This window comes from Spodoptera frugiperda, chromosome 14 (assembly GCF_023101765.2).
Source record: "Spodoptera frugiperda isolate SF20-4 chromosome 14, AGI-APGP_CSIRO_Sfru_2.0, whole genome shotgun sequence".
Lineage (NCBI taxonomy): Eukaryota > Metazoa > Arthropoda > Insecta > Lepidoptera > Noctuidae > Spodoptera > Spodoptera frugiperda.
Genome location: NC_064225.1, coordinates 5,608,513 through 5,625,586, shown reverse-complemented (window position 1 = coordinate 5,625,586; position 17,074 = coordinate 5,608,513). Strand labels below are relative to the sequence as shown.

Genomic DNA, 17,074 nt, shown 5'->3' with positions numbered 1-17,074 from the left:
AACTAAGGGGAATTTAAAAGAAAATTTGGTTTACAAGACATTAACCCTATATTTGGCGTTGAAGGAAACATTGCAATTTATTTATGTAAATTCTAAATGGAAGACTTAAGCATCTGTTTTCGTAAAAAATTAAAGGAACGAATTAAAATGTTGAGATTTTAACAGCTGCTCGGATTAGCAGTAGGCTTGAAGAATTTGTTGTCATCTTGAGACTTTGTTACAAAGTTGTTGGGGATTATGGCCAAAGAAAAATTACTATGACTAAAAATGCAATGTCTTTCCAAGTAAATTAGGGTGAATAACAAGAAGATAGACACATAGATAGTTTAAACTTTATAGCACACCATTAATAAAAAGAAACTATTATTAAAATAATGGGCACAAAGGAGTTGTTTTCGCTGATTGTCATTTCTACCAAACGACCAACGACTAGGTTGTTGATATCAACTTTACTTTGTTACTGAGCCATTACCTTACTCTAACTCTCATTTCTAATGTACAAAACTGACATAAGCGTCGAATGGTTTCTGATCAGAACAACCCTATCCAAATGCAAGATAGTTTAAATCCATTGTGAATTTTCAAAGAAACTACCCATATTTAGCCTTTCAAACATTTTCGTAAATATCAAAATCTTCAAGCAATTCACAATACTTGTACTTCAAAATGATAAATGAATATTAAACATATCTTTTAAGATTTATTTAAGCAACTCACCGACTACTACCATCATAGCTGCCTTGATGTCTGTGTGGAAGAGTGGTGCGTCTGCAGACACCTCACACTGGTACTCTCCCGTCAATGTGCGGTCTACCTCTGTTAGTACCACCCTGTTCTGGTCTGAAGCTGCTACCTGCAATGGAAAGTCCTTTTCAATTCCTTGGTACAATTTGTTCAGTACTTTTTCAAAATTTTGCTCAGTAGTTTCCCCACATTGCCATGTTAGTTTATATGTGTATAAAAAAACTTTTATTAGCAAATTGTCATTACGGACATAAGATACAAACCATAGTTTGATATCTAATCTTAAATGTTTAAAAAAAAAACCCAAAATATTTCTTTAAAATATGTCCAAGAAAATAAGTTTTGTATCTTAGTAATGTCTCGTGTCTCATAGTAAACTCTTTGCCATTTTTCTCATGTAATAGGAGGTGAGCATATAGCTATATACTGGGCACAACTCTAGACTCCGTGCTATTACTAAGAAATCTTTCCGTCAAGGCGTCTCGGGTTCGATTCCCGATTCAGGCACAGTATTGCTGGGTTTATTCTGTTTTTTTTTTATTTCGTAATTAAATTAAACACGAAAATACTCAAAAATACTTACATCAACCTTAATTTCAGCTACGGGGAATACTTTAGTCGCGGGCGACTCTTTGGGAACGTATCTATAAAACTCGATCATATTTCTATACCATCTTATGGAGTATAACTGTGCACCTTCCAGTTCGTATGTGCACATTAGTTCTGCGTCGTAACCTGTCAGCACTGCTGTCGGTACGTGAATCTGCAGCGACTTTAGTGTATTCACTGTACCTGTGGACAAAAGAGAAATTTGGCATAAGTAAAATGTTAAGACTGTTTAATAAAAAAGAGTTTTAATCATCATATTTATTTTATTAAATTTTGAAATTTTCGCTTATAATCGGATCAAAAATTTGTGGGTCTTACACAAACAATTTATAATCGTTTTAAGCAGAAAAAAATTATCTTACATAACTCAATCATTTCGTATCAGGCGTTTATCAAGTACTGCATGAACTAACTGCCGTGCTCAGATATGTTTAATGATTACTTATACTATTTCTTAGCAAGGATTTTGTTTAGAAAACAATTGCTAAGGACTGGGTTAAGTAATCATACGGTGGTTAATATTTTGCCATACAAAAATTGGCAGAGAAAACAAAAAGATGCCATATTTACCAAAATTCTTAAGTATTTATTATATGCCAACAAGGCCCGAAGCAGCTAAACAGAAATAAAAAATTAACTAAATAAAGAAACTTTTTACCAGTATCGTCAAGGAAATAACCGAGTTTAATTTTTAGATTATAATCAAAGGATAAAAAGGAGAAAGGAGGCCAAAATGAAAAGTATGACGGGAGGACATTGTCAAACTTGATAATGATGGTGGTCGTAATAGGCAATTTATACTCATTGTCACTCCTCCGACACTACGGACGAAAGTTAATAACTAACTCCAAAGTACTGGGAACGAAGAAAAGTGTTCTCTCTTACTTTCACGAGTTTTCAAGGTCAAACAAAATTGGAAGTTGTCGAGTAAGTTTTTTGTTCGTTCGTTCGTTTGTTTGTCTGTTTTAGTGACTGAGATATTTCGTTACTTTCTTTATTCAGGTAGCTCTTCTTTTTGTTTTACTGTTTAGTGGTTTATCGGTACTGTAATTTATTTTCAGAACCAGTACCGTATCTGATAGCTTACTTTCTTGTCTCATGTTGTTTTGTATTGAAAAGGAGATGATTTTTATTTCTATCTCTGATATCATTTCGCATCAAACATCATGAGCCTATACGTGCCCACTGCTGAGAATCGCCCTGTCCACAAGGAAAAGGAATGAACATTAATCACCACACCTGTTCAATAGGGATTAGCGGTTTTCAAACGAAAGTAACTTCATAAAACTAAAAACAAAAAAAAAAAGTAAAAACTAAAAGGCAAAATTGACTATTAAAAGTACTGGTAGGTTATCCATCCACTGATAGGGTAGAAGCTGGTGCCATAAGTTCTAAAAAAAAATATTCTTTAAAGCCTTACGAGATACATAATATTATGTAAGCTAAGCTGTTTAGAATTTTATGACCATTAAGTTCTATTTTGATATCCCTTCCTCCTTTGGGAAAAATAACTGATATTATTCTCTAAAATCAAGTGAATGTTACTCGATTAAACCAAGTCTCAGCTACTAAAAGATTTTACCATAAAAAGCAAGGACGATAAAAATAAAAATCTTTCCTACAACCAAGATTCCAAAACACCAATTGACCTAGAAACATGCCGCATATTAGAATGTAAACAAGCACTATGTTTTAACGTACGATGTTCACTAAAATTTTCAAAACAGCAGAACACTTCTTTGCTTCTAGGTACCAGGAGAGCAGGCGTTCAAGGAACATCATAAGATTTTACGACAGCGCTCGTACAGTACATTTTTACCTTGAGCACACTCGGAGGTGCGTCAAGTAAATACCCAGTTTATGACAGCTCGTTAGAAGTTCGGCTATAACGCTAAACGACGTCCCTGCTGTTATCGTGGCTTTTTGCTCTGGAAATCTGCCACTTAATACTTCTTCAACTTATTATTGCCTGGTAGTTTGCGTTCGTATTTAGTATGGGAATTTATGCGAAGCTGTTTGCAATAAAACGGATTGGATGTCAGGAAGTCTGTTAAAGAAATTTACTGTAATTATTTTTGCTATAATCAAGTTATTAAAGTTATTAACATAACAACGTCATACCTTTTATACCCGAAGGGGTAGGCAGGGGTGCACATTACGGAACATAATGCCGCTACACAATATCCACCCACTTTTCAACATTTTCACATATAGGTACTGGGTACAATTTCAGGCTCCGAGCTACCACTGAGAAATTTTCGAAAAACAGATAAATTCCCAGTAATCCTTTGCCTTACCTGGGAATCTAACCCACGATCCCTTGTCCGGCAGTCGCGCTTGCCACGTCGACAAACGAGGCAGTCAAACAAAGTTATTAACTTAAGTATTTTTGAGGTAATTATGGTAAGTAATAAATAAATAAGATACTAGTATTCAGATCAGACCAAATCGGTAGTAAACTCCAAAAATCATATAAAACCCATCTGTTGTAAGGGCAAACGATCAATCGTCTTCAAGACGCGAATACCAGCCTCACGGGTCATAGTAACCACCTTTCTCGCATTTTATCGCTAGAATAATGAAATATGGACCATACATTTACGTTTCCAGCTCAGGTTTAAGATATTCATATCAGAAATCGCAGTTAAGCGTATCCCAGCATTGAAGCATGATATTTTAAGCAGCGATTTTTATATTCAACATGGTATTGCGCCAAACAGCATGGCAAACAAAGATAAAAGCTTTTTAAATCTCCAAATTTATGGTTTGTTTGTGCAAACGGAATACTATTTTGGTAAATCCTAGCGTTTGGACCGATATTATTTTAATATCGGGCGGTGGCGGAGGTGCGAACGTATTTTGCGCTGAATCACGTGCATGATCGTCGTGTTTTGTTTTTGTATTGTATAAAAGTTTTCTTACAACATAATGTTAGTGGAAGTTCTTGTAACTACCATTAACTCCTTTTTGTTGTAGAAAGGGAATTATGAGTCTTTTCAATACTGTGATTATAATCTCTACAACGGTACTTATAGATATGGTTATTTTTTATGGTATAAGCTGTTAAACGAGCAGACGGATCACCTGATGGTAAGCAATCGCCGGTCGAGCCGGCTCATTCGTGCCGAAGCATGGTTTTCCCACACTTATATTTTATATTTTAAAACTGCAAATAGACACCAATGGAGGGAATACCAATAAACACTAAAAGAAATATCCAAATAGATCAATGTTCTAACTACAAATATCAATCCACCTTTAAACATCATCAACATCAACACTGCGACACCTAAATTGCAAAAATTAATACCAATATTAACAAGTTCTCATTCACCCCTCTCACCAAAAAACCCAACATCAAACAACTCTTTAATACAACGACAACTTAAACCAATAATTTCCCATTTCCTATTCACCAATCAATGAGAATGATTTGGTGGAAATTTGCCCCCATTTTGAGGCAAATATAAGCTGATTCGACATGCCACCGCCGATGTCTGCGTCTGACACTTGACGGGGACGAAGTTCGACGGCTGCCATTGCTAACGTCGACGTCACTAGCAAAGTGCCTTCCGCCTTCACCCGTAGGTACTACGTCATCGAGTGAGTTATATTAGTAGGTATGTGTGTTATGTTTTGATAGATGTTCATGGTTTGTGATTGTGATTGACTGTGTTCGTTATTTAGATGATATGTGACTGATGTAGGTATTTGTGATGTTTATACTGTATGTCTGTTAAAGGTAAGATTAACTTTTTTGATATAGCACGTAGCCTAGAAACTATGGGCTGTGTATGGGAATAGGATTTTTTTATTATTTAAAAAACGTTGCTCCACATTAGAATTTTACATACATCCAAGTAAATAGAAATGCTAGAATGTAACAAATATAATGTTACAATGTGTACCTATGTGAAAATATACCAGACCCGAAACAAAAATTTGTAGATCACACAAAGTGTTATTCCGTGTGAGAGCCGAACCCGATATACGTTGCGCGGTAGCTGGTTGCCTAGCCACCGCACCAAGTGTGCAGTCAAATGATTCCTAAAATATACTTGTAACATAATCTTACGACAAGTAATTCCTAAATAGTGTATTTGCACCTCAGCCTTATATCACACACTAAAAAAAGGATAGACGACAAAACACTCAAAAATAACTGACGACGTCATACGAGTAACTGACATAGTTCCAAAATCAAACTACAAAAAGCCACGCCCCAATTCTAACCCAACACAAATTACTACAAACACGGAGAGCCATTAAAACAAAATAAAAGCAAAACTACGGGAGCGCATTCAGTGATCTGTAAAGGACCGATACTGTTCAACATGGAACACTATCGTTAAATTTACGCGTTTACAATGTGAAATAAATACCGGAACAAAGATTAGATAGAAGCCAGATAAGTCGAGAAACTTTTTCGGTCGGTTTGTAAAACAATTCGTTCGTGTGTTCGGTTTTAAAAGTTTTAAGGGCTTGATTGCATTGTTTTTATATACAAAATGTTTTTTTAAAATCATTCTATATAATCTTTAGTCTATTTTAAATCGTCATAGCTAAATTTGAATTGTGTTCTAAATACTTGTGGATGTTTCCTCCATTGTTAAATTTTTCCATACTTAAAATCAAAAAAATCATTAAGGTTACACTCTCACTGATAATTACGCTTGTCGTCAGTTACATCATAATTTAATTGGGTTAAACGACATATACTGAATTACTCATGCATCTATTTGATGAGATTACTCGACTAGTTTCAAGTTACGCCGGGGCCCATAATATTTGCAGACTGTCTATCGGGTACCGACGCTCTGGGTTGAAAGGCAAGAGTAAAGACGAGGCGGTTTTTAGTCAGTAAGAGACTCACTCTCGCCTTGCCCAAGGCGAGAACAGTCATCGGATAATTGCCCTCCTTAAAAAAGGGCCAATAATTATAAACAGCGAAGGAGTTTCATCCATAACATAAGTAAACCGTTTAACCCAAATAATTTAACACGTCACACGGCTCTTAAAAATAACCGCCATCATTATTTTCCTGATCACGACTGTCCTGTCCGCTTTTTGACGTCCCGTCATTAAAAAGATGAGAACTCTGACATTTAATTCCCACTACTCTTTAACGAACGCTACGTACGTCCGACAATGCGCTGACACAACCGGCGTCAGTTTTAACGAATGAAAACAGAACAAGCCGATACGGAACGTGGATGTGGGCTCAAAAGTGGAAAACCAATTTCGCTTCGCCGTCCACCGACCGAAACTCGTTTGACACAAGTTTTTAAAATAAAAACTATCGACGCTTGAATACGTTTTCAATCACGTTTTCGTATGTTAGAAGGGTTTGGTATTGAAGATATTTTTGAAATTTTACTGTTATTTTTCTTTTTTGATATTCGTAAAATCTTATAATTGATTGAAAAAGTGTGGTGCGTGAAGACTAAAACCTTTCTTCTTCGTAAAATGTGTCTGTTACAAATATTGCCATAGTATCCCAAAGCAGTTCTTGTCTGCTTAAGAACATTATAAACGTAACTAAGGAATACTCCTTAACCATGTCTTTGCTATCATATTGTGGCGAAACATGACACATGACAGATGACAGTCGCACATAGACTATCGACGAGCAAATCAACGGATGACGTCATAAATCTTGCATAACATATGAAGTTTACATGCGAATAAACATGGCTAGAAAATCCCAACGAACAACAGTTGGGCAGATAGGCATGACCAACTCGCCTGATCGGAGGGTCCTCCTTTTCTTAGGGAACTTTACTCCCTGCTCTCTAGAATATCATTAAAACGAAGTGAAAGACACAACGCAGCACCGACCACAGGCAAAAGGCATAAAACACACTCTTATGAAATTCCCAAAAATATGGCCCCAACATTTGCTTACAAAGATACATGTTCTCAACATATTTAAGCTTAGTCTACATTTACGCATACCTTTGCGTACATAAGAGTAAATACTTAAGTATATTAATGCCATAAGCAGTAAACTCCCCTAAATAGCTGAATGTATAATTCCAAGCCATTTAACCACCGAGCCAGCGGTTCCTTGATCTGAATTGATGTTTGTCTGCGTGTTCGTTGAAGCTCACAGAAAATGGGAGAAAATTTTATAGAACAAAAATTTCGAGTGATGTGGAGATTGGGGCTTAAATTAAAATTTTGATACTAGATTTGAGAATATGGATTATGTATTGGTATTTTAGTTCTATAATAATATGTGAATATAGTATGACTATCATCAACCAGTGGCTTCGCTCATGATCCCATGAACAAAGCCTGTATATAACACACAGACCATAATCTACTCATGTACCAAATTTCATCCCGATCTCTTCAGCGGTTTTGACAAGATTGAATGATAAACATACACACTAACTCACAAGCTTTCGTATATTACAAACATTGTTTTAATTGTTATATTATAGACTTACTCAAGTAATTTTATGTGGTAAGCATAAAATATTTTTTTATACTTTTGTATATAAGCAGAGGTGCACATTATGGCACGTAATGCCACTGTACAATGTATACCCACTTTTCATAATTTATGTTGTAATCGCCATATACCGGGCACATTTCCAGACACTGTGCTACTACAAGCAATCCTTAACCCGACCCGGGAATCGAGCTCGAGACCCCTTGCCCAGCAGTCACACTTGCAACCACTCGGCCAACGAGGCAGTCATAGTCTTATTTTTATACTTATTATACCATACTTGTTTCATAGTCAAGTAAAATTTCAAACTAGCAAACTTGAAAAATCTCCTCGAAACGCTCCCATATTTTCTTTATTATTCCGCTTGCATGCTGAGTTAATTTTAAAACCATCTGCTTTTACCTCGTCCATAATAATATTGTTTTCAATGAAAACAGAATAAGAAAAACCGTTCGGTAATGGTTACCGAGTAAAAAGGGGTAAATGTTGAACATAATTGTTTATTTTCTGTTTCCATTTTACCCCCTTTTTGTAAGCAGCTTATTACGTCATAATAAGTATATATAATGAGCATTATTTATATTAAAAGCTGTGTAAATGGTTTTTACTTTTTAATCTCTTTGCTGCCAATCAAAAACCCGGAAGATTGTGTCGGTAAAGGATTCAACTGAAATGTCGACTCATTCTATTTTCGGACGTTAAATAATTATTACTGATTTAAATTAATTTAATTTAAACTTGGTGAAATATGTTTGTTTATAGTATTTAGCTTTTATTTTAGCTCCTGTATTAGCGTAGTCGCGTTCTGTAACTGTCCACAGTTACATGAACAAGCCGATAACATAATAATGAATGTATTTAAATGTATCATTTATTATTAACTAGCTTCTGTTAGCGGCTTCTACTGTGCAGTCGTTGGATAAAAATATCCTACCACCCAATTCAGCTACTACCCTGTCTGTATACCAAATTTCATCAAAATCCGTTCAGTAGTGTTGTCCGTCCAACACATTGATTCAGTCAGATAAACATCCAAAAAAGTAAACTTTCCCATTTATAATATTAATGTGATAAAAACTCAAATTGGTAATCTCGCCATCTCCGTATAAATATGTGACAGATAATTTATAATATTTATAAATTAAGTCCTTAATACATGTTTATTTGGCATAATAGACAAACGACTCTTACAAAAGAAGTCTTAAAAAATATCAACTCACACATAAAAGAAATAACCCTAATTATATACAGTGTGGACAAACACTACAATTAGGTGAAACCACCCTTATATTATGTACAGGATGAACAAACAGTGAGTGCACATGAATTATCTGAAAAGTGACATCTTCAGTGGAAGTTGCCGGCAGTATTTTTGTGTCACTTTAATTATGGTCTCGCAGGAAGCGTGTGACGGTTTTGTGCAATTTATTTGTTAGTAGCCTCGCCTCATACAGCCTTTGTTCGGGTCGCTATGGTATCTGAATTAGTGGGACAGTCCCATTTTATGAGAGGAGTGTTAATATGTTGATGTAATTTGGACTAGTTTCTAATTAACTTGTTGTGAATAATATTTTGGTTTTGGTATTAGTATTTTATATTACCCATGTCTTAACTCAATTTAGCACAAATTAGTGAGTCATTTTCTTCAAAACAAATCATTTAATCAAATTTATTAATTTGACTGCACGGTAAGCGCGGTGGCAGGGTACAGGTCAGGGCAGGGCTGCTGCGCAACTTGTAGCGAGTTCGTTCCCGCACGGAGCAACTCTTTATGTGATCCACAAATTATTGTTGCGGGTCTAGGTGTCATGAGTATGTGAACTTGTATGTTTATAAACGAAAATCCTAGGGAACCGACAACGTTTAAAAAAAACTTGACCTTATTTAAAACCCATGTCCACGCAAAATAACTAATCAACTCAAAAAAACTAAAACAATAATTATTATCTCTTTACACAATATCTTCAAACCTTAACCAAAAAGACCACTACAAAATAAATAATAGTCTTACATATAACACGAGCATGGTGACCGTACCGTTTCGATGTCACATAAGAGAAATTTCGTTGGGAAGTTGTGATAAACTGCTTCGGTAGCGGAAGTTCCGTTACTGATTAGCGCAGAAAAGAATTTTCTGTAATGTTGTTTGTATGTTCGCTTATTTCTACGTATGCTGTAATATATTTCTTTGTCGTCTTTTATTTAGGGTTCATTTCGAGTAAACTGTTGTGTTTAGTTTTCAACAGGTTATGTGTGTTTTAGTATTTATTTACTAGCTTACTAGGTCCTTTTTCGATTTTTGGAATAATTCTCACTAATAGCACGGAGTCTGGAATGTGGCCTGTATGTGGCCAGTAAATGGTTTGAAAGACAAATGGTGAAAAGTGAGTGTACGTTGTACAGTGACATTAAATGCCGTAATGTGCGGGTGCACTTCTGCCAACGCCTTTGGGGATAAAAGGTGCGACGTTGCAAATATTTATTAAATTCTGCCTGCGGATTTACCCGCATTCCTGTGGGATAAAAATCCTATCACCCAAGTCAGCTCATCCTTTGTCTTTTTTCAATGTAATGTGTACAGACAGAGGTGTCTGTATATCAAATTTCAATAAAATTCGTTCTGTAGTTTCAGCGTGATTGAACGAACAAAATTTTAAACAAATAAACCTTCACATTTATAATATCAGTTTCATTTATAATATTACTGTCAGATTGCTAGTTAACGCTAAGTACAACGATTCGTTTTAATCACCACATTTGGTAGGAGGCTTAGAGATCACAGTTTATGATATTCAAGTTTAGTACGCTGCTACCCAGTTTCTTTCAAATGTGTAATAGCCCTTGATTCTCAGATCTTATACCCGCGGGAAGAATTATTAAGCTGGTAGCTAACATCAAAAGCTAGAACCAAACCTTTAGGTTCCATTGTATAAAATACCCCAAATACTAGGAAATCACAGGGTCTTAGAAGTTATCGAAAAAGAAAATAATTTGGTACAATTTATACAAGTAGTTTTTAGTTCGGTAGTTTGTGCGTGAAAGTATTTGTGAATATTTCTCCAAGTAAGCCAAATTCAGACTAGGACCTTTCATTATTTGTAGTCCTACACAAAATTATGTAAAGCAGTCCTTTTATATAAGAAAACTTTCCTATATACTCGTATACTCAGTTAAAATATGTTTTGAGGACGGGCCCTTTACTTTGGCTTACTTTCTTAAAACATATTTTACTTCTATTCTTCGAACACTGAAAGAGGTCTTTCTATAAGCTTCAGTTATATAGAGCAATCCGTCATAGGTAACAAATAAAAAAATATATTGGTCTCATGTCGTCACGCCTTTTTTATCCCCGAATTGGTAGAGGGTGAGGTAGAGGTACACATTACGACACATAATACCACCGTACAATGTACACTCACTTTTCAACGTTTGCGTTATTAATCCCATGTAATAGAGGGTGAGCCTATTGCCAAATACCGGACACAATTTCAGACTCTATGCTAATACTGAGAAATTTTTCGAAAAACCGAAAAAAAGCCCAGCAGTACTTTTTCCGACCCGAAAATCGAACCTGAGACCCCTAGCCCGGTAGTCACACTTGCAACCACTCGACCAATGAGGCAATCTGTGAAAAACTAAAGGCTTCTCTTTTCATTTCCAATCTCTTTTTAAATCGACAAAAGTATTATTATAATAGACATTTTACTAATTATAGCAGTCACTTGTTTTACGAAGACTATCTCATTCAAACAATAATTACGTCTTTTTAATTTTGTCTTTTGGTACAGAACAATTACAATTACAATTTTAAATCAGACTCTTTGTGTTCTATCTATAGAAACGGAACCGTCCCAAATAGCTATACCTACATACAAACAAAAGGGAAACCTAGTTCCTATGGTTCGGAGAAAGGACCAAAAGAGACGAACCATTACTGAATATTTCGAAGGCCTTAATTAAAATCCGTATTCCCAAAACGAATTTATATAACAAGATTATATTAATTGTAATCTTTTACAGAGTATTTGCATAAATTGCTTCTGGCATAAAATAATCAGCTTGTATTTCATTTCGTTATTCTAAATTTAAATTTTGTAAATCTAGATATTTTGAAACGGAATGTTCTGACTTTGAAATTGTAATGGGAATATTGTTTTAATTCTTATTAGTCGTGAGAGTGTAGATTTACTTGCTACCGTTCTATACGGGTAGTAAGCAAATTACACTCTTATCTATAGAAATATTAGGGCCCTTTTTCTAGACTAGAGATTATAGAGTATTTTTCGATTTAAGTACTAATATAATATAGTAAGTAATTAAACTTTAATTTCAAGACATCTGTCTCTTAACTAGAAATAGGGTTTATATATACATTTTCATCTTATTATTTGAATGATAATGTTTTCCAAATCGTAAAAAATATATATTGGAATGAATATGGATACTATCTATGTGTACCTATATCTCCGTGGTACAGATTTGTGAGTTCATTGACCTTCAATTTAGACTTTATTTAAACTTAATCTGTGTGCTAAATACTCTTTAATTTAAATCGACATCAAGATATTGTATCAAATTAATCAACCTTACAAACAAAATCTTCCTTCCGAAACAGATTCAGATCTTTCCAAATAACGTTAATAGAATTTCGTAGAACTCGTTTAAAATTTTAATTCATCCAATAAACAAGAGGTAAGTGAATCTTCGATCATGATATTTCACATAGGAACACTTTGATCCGTAGAATGTTCGAGAATGTTCGAGATCTCTCGCCTAACGCCTCCTAATTTATCAGCTTTCCACTTCGATTACTTAAGCGTACCAAAATGATTCGCCCCATTAAATTCTTGTCTTACATTTGAACGCCGTGATATTTTATTTTAAGGCGCGAGGTGAATATTTTATGGATTAATGTCGTTTATTGAGAGATCGCCTTTGTTTCTTTGAAAGTTGATTACTTCGCTACTTACTTAGAACTAAAGAGGAATTCTTGGAAGTTCTCAATCTTCGGCGCTTGTAATAAGGATGATTGTGTAGTTTATTCGCTAAAATATTGCTTTATTATATTTTAGATAGTTACTTTAGGTGGTTTTTATTTGTAATAAAGGTAAAATGCTAAATATTTTAAGACATTTTTTTGTGTCACTGTTTTGTTTCGTCTTTTGCTTGGCTTTAGTATGAATAGGATTGCTGAGATACCACGTAAAACGTTGATGTACTATAAATATTTATCACATTCTGTAAATACAACCAGCAAATAAACATAAAATTATATGTTATATTTATAATATCAATATAATATGACAATTCAAGTCACGTTTCTTCAGATAAGAACATAGTTGTACCACAAGGGCGTATATTAGGACCAACGCGAACCATGGCGGCTCGTGAGACCCTGTACCCCTTCCAGATGCGTGTGACTACCGGGGTGATTTTAGTAAGATAAAAATCCCATACTCCCTAGTCTTTCTCCTTAAAAAGCTAGGCACTTATAAAGGTTTCCCCCATAATCAAAAAAGGACGACCGACGAAAATAAATTAGAAGGTTACAAAATAATTTATTTCTAAAGACAGTATAGTAGTCAGTGTTTTATATGAAACTTTAATAGAAACTGGATTTTATCTAGATTTATTCTTAAACAAACTACGGAGGAAAGTTAAATTACTAAGTGGTAATAAAATCGATGAAGGCTTGTTCAATGCAGATCAGGTTCACTGGTTGGAAATTGCAATCTCTAGACCGGACTGACTAGAAATTAAAAATACCTGGTGACTTTATTTTTCAACGCTATCAGCAACTGGATATTTTGATATTGGAAACTCGATCTGTTATGCTATGGATGTTTAGGACTATTTAGATTATGCACGAAAGATTAGTTAGTTTATTGTGAAAGTTTTGTAATCATATTTTAATGTCGTAATGTTGATTTATGTAAACTCAATTTTCGTAAATTAGATTTTTTATAACCAAACCTAAGCTACTGACATTTGGCACAATTACAATTTCGGGGCTAAAACTCAAAAAATTGAAGTCTAAAAACCTTAAAATTACTTTATAGAATACTGGATCAAATTCAATATTGTTAGTTCAACGTTGATATCTGCGAGAATAAATCCAAGAAACAATAAAATAAGTAGATAGAAACATACAAAATTTTGTTACTATAACAAACCAAAACAACAAACCTAAACATATTTCACTCACACAAACACTATCTTTCCCACCATTACGTCCAAAAGTCGCTGAGTACTACAAAAAGGTGAAACTCTCACACACCCTTTTCCCAAATAATATGAAGATGCCAAAACAACCTTCTAAGTCAAAACTTCTGCCTATATTTTAAGCGCTCCCTTTGTGAAGTCACATGGCTAAGTGCAAAATCACATTAGCATTCTAAAATATGCGGATAGCCAAACTTTTTGCCTATTGTAGGTATATTATCTCATCAAGTTATACGAAACCAGTTTCTTATGGTCTCGCTTTGTATGATCTTTTTGCATATTCTACGGTCAGTTTATACTGGACTTGTTTAGTTTGTTGTGGAGTCGTGTGTACCTTATATCTCGGTATTAGGAAGTTTTGAAAACAGAGAGTTTAGTAAGAGTTTGCCTTACGTGTTACGAGATCCGTGTTGTGTGATTGGCCGGCTCCAATAAACCAACCAATCATAGCGTCCGAACGCGCTCCCGTTTCGATCTTGTGAAACGTAGAGCAAACTTGTACTAAGGTCCTAATAAAGCATTTAAAGGTTCGATAATGTTTTAAAGTCGTGTTTTCGTGTTTGTTACGTTGCGTGCCAATTTTTTATGAGTTTGATTGAATGCGGGTTGGTGATTTCAAACTTATAATTAGAAATTATAAGCTCAGGTTTCCTCACAATGTTTTCCTTCACCGTTTGTCAGTGGTGTCTTAATAATCTTAGAAAATACATATAAATCTGAAAATGTTACATTGGTACTGCCGTTGGTAGGTTGCAAACCTGTTTTTCATACATGTGAAGCAGATGTCTTAAAACTCTAGGCCACCACGATATTTTACAAAATATACTCAGTAGCATAAAATATGAGTAACAAAGGTGAAATTATTCACCATCAATTATCTTTAATAACTCATTTGTATCGATATTTCATCCTTTGCTATTTCAAACAATTTGTAAATTCTACTCGAGATAAAGGTTGACCGAAATTTTGTTATAATCAAATTAGGTTAAACATTGTATAAAATAATGTATTCTATAGTCATTGTCGCCTCACTCAAATACTTTATGAAAGTCTGAACAAAGATACTTCGTCCAATTTGAATAATGATTCGGTACAAAATCTTTACTTTCTACAATCTATATTTCATTTCACAAAACATTCTAACGATGTACAAGTTTACGATTTGAATAATAATCAAACAAGAATGTACATTAATGCTGATGATGAAAGACTATTTTTCTACGTTCAACTCATACTTCAATCAATTTTTTATTTAAAGAAACTGTTTCTCTAAACACACTTCAATCAAAATTTTATTTTAAAAAGAGAGATTCTCTAAAATTTTTACAACATTAATAACATCGAACACCATAAACTGAATCGGCGATAAAATACGACAACATATTTCATTTTTCTCAACAAAAACCGCGGAACAAATTCTAGAAGCATCGTTATTGATATTTATCACGGATACCTGACATGATAAATGGTATTTCGGCAATAATAATAAATGTAAGAAATTACTTCGCGTCTCTTATAATAAAGTTATAAAAACCGTGAAGGGGAAGTGTCTCAGCCATGGAAACTTCGTTGCGTGGCTCGGGGCAAAGATTTTTATTATTCAAAAGCCTTGCCCGTGACGGCTTGATGAATGTTGTAAAGAAGTTCAAATTTTATTTCTCGCTAAAACGAATGGAAGTTATAAAATTTACGATTCGACTGTGAATAATATAATTCTGTTTGTTGTACGCTAAGGAACGACAGTTTTAATGGCTTTTTTAATTTTTTTTTCGAGAGCTTGTTTCGTGATTTTATTATGACGTAAATCGCTTTTGACTTCAATTAATGTTTGAATTGCATTAAGTGCAAATTGAAATGTATTAGGATTGTGTAGACATTGTAATAAAATGTCATATTTTGTGTGCGCAGTCAGTTACAAAGAAGTCTTATTTTAAAGTTATGAATTCACGTCACGTTTTGTTTCTGAGATCATAATTTTCGGTAAAACAGAATATCCTTGAATCGAAGTTTCATGAGTTGTTTATACAACGTCTAATTCTTTCTAAGAATTAATTTGTCAACCTTCTGTTATAAGTAAGCTTTTAGTTCATCGCAGATTTAGGGGAACAGAAAAAAACAAAGTATTTTTTCAACAAAATTTGCACAATATTTTGCAAAACTTACACAGTTCAATCCCTAGTCTTCGAAAACACGACAACTACATAGTACGTGCATTACCCACTCATCCATAACTAACCAGTTGCATGCTCATTGCAAACTCCAGTAGACAGCTGTGAGCTCTTAAGGCCATGTACACACAGTGGATATTTTCAACTACAACTTCTTTTTTTTATATCGTCACGCGTGTTATCGCCGAAGGGGTAGGCAGGTAGTTGCACATTATGACATGTGATGCCACTTTACAATGTAAACCTACTTTCACAATTTATGTTGTAAGTCCCATGTAATAGGGGGTGAGCTTATTGCCATATACTACACAATTCCAGACTCCGTGCTACTACTGAGAAATTTTCGAAAAACTGAAAAACGCCCAATAATCCTTTGCCCGACCTGGGAACCGAACCGGAGACTCCTTGTCCGGCAGTCGCACTTGCGAACACTTGACGAACGAGGCAGAAAAGTGACGCGAATTTTAGTACTACCTATATAAACCGATTTCATTTATTAATTTTCATATACTATATCGTCAGCCCTTCTACCAAACATATTGTAACAGACAGTGAACCAAACATTAGAGGTTTTGCTTTTCTCTCCTTTGTTCCAATTAATTGCGACTCTAAGGACCGTTAAGGACCCTATTGTCATTCCACAGCCTTTGGAGGCCGTCGCCTTTGTATTTTAGTATTTTTGGCTTATCGCAATGATATCTTCATATTCACTCGTAATGAAGCTTGCTGGGTTCTTGTGAAATGTAAATTAGGCTTCATTTTGTTATTATGACGTCACTCCTTAACTCATTTTTGCTTTTAAGATTTGATGAGTTTCTCGTGATGAGATTTTGTCTTTGTTTCATTAATATCGTGGTTTGTTTTAAGGCATTAC

At 34.6% G+C, this 17,074-nt stretch overlaps 1 protein-coding gene across 1 annotated transcript in view; it reads right to left on the bottom strand.

The window, feature by feature from the left end:
* Window positions 1-17,074, bottom strand: part of LOC118279265 (uncharacterized) — a 125,987-nt gene that overhangs the window by 7,421 nt on the left and 101,492 nt on the right. Inside the window, exons 3-4 of the mRNA XM_050698450.1 lie at window positions 1,328-1,536; window positions 718-853 (exon numbers count right to left, since the gene is read on the bottom strand). Coding sequence (XP_050554407.1) covers window positions 718-853; window positions 1,328-1,536 — 345 coding nt within the window. The remainder of the gene's footprint in view (window positions 1-717; window positions 854-1,327; window positions 1,537-17,074) is intronic.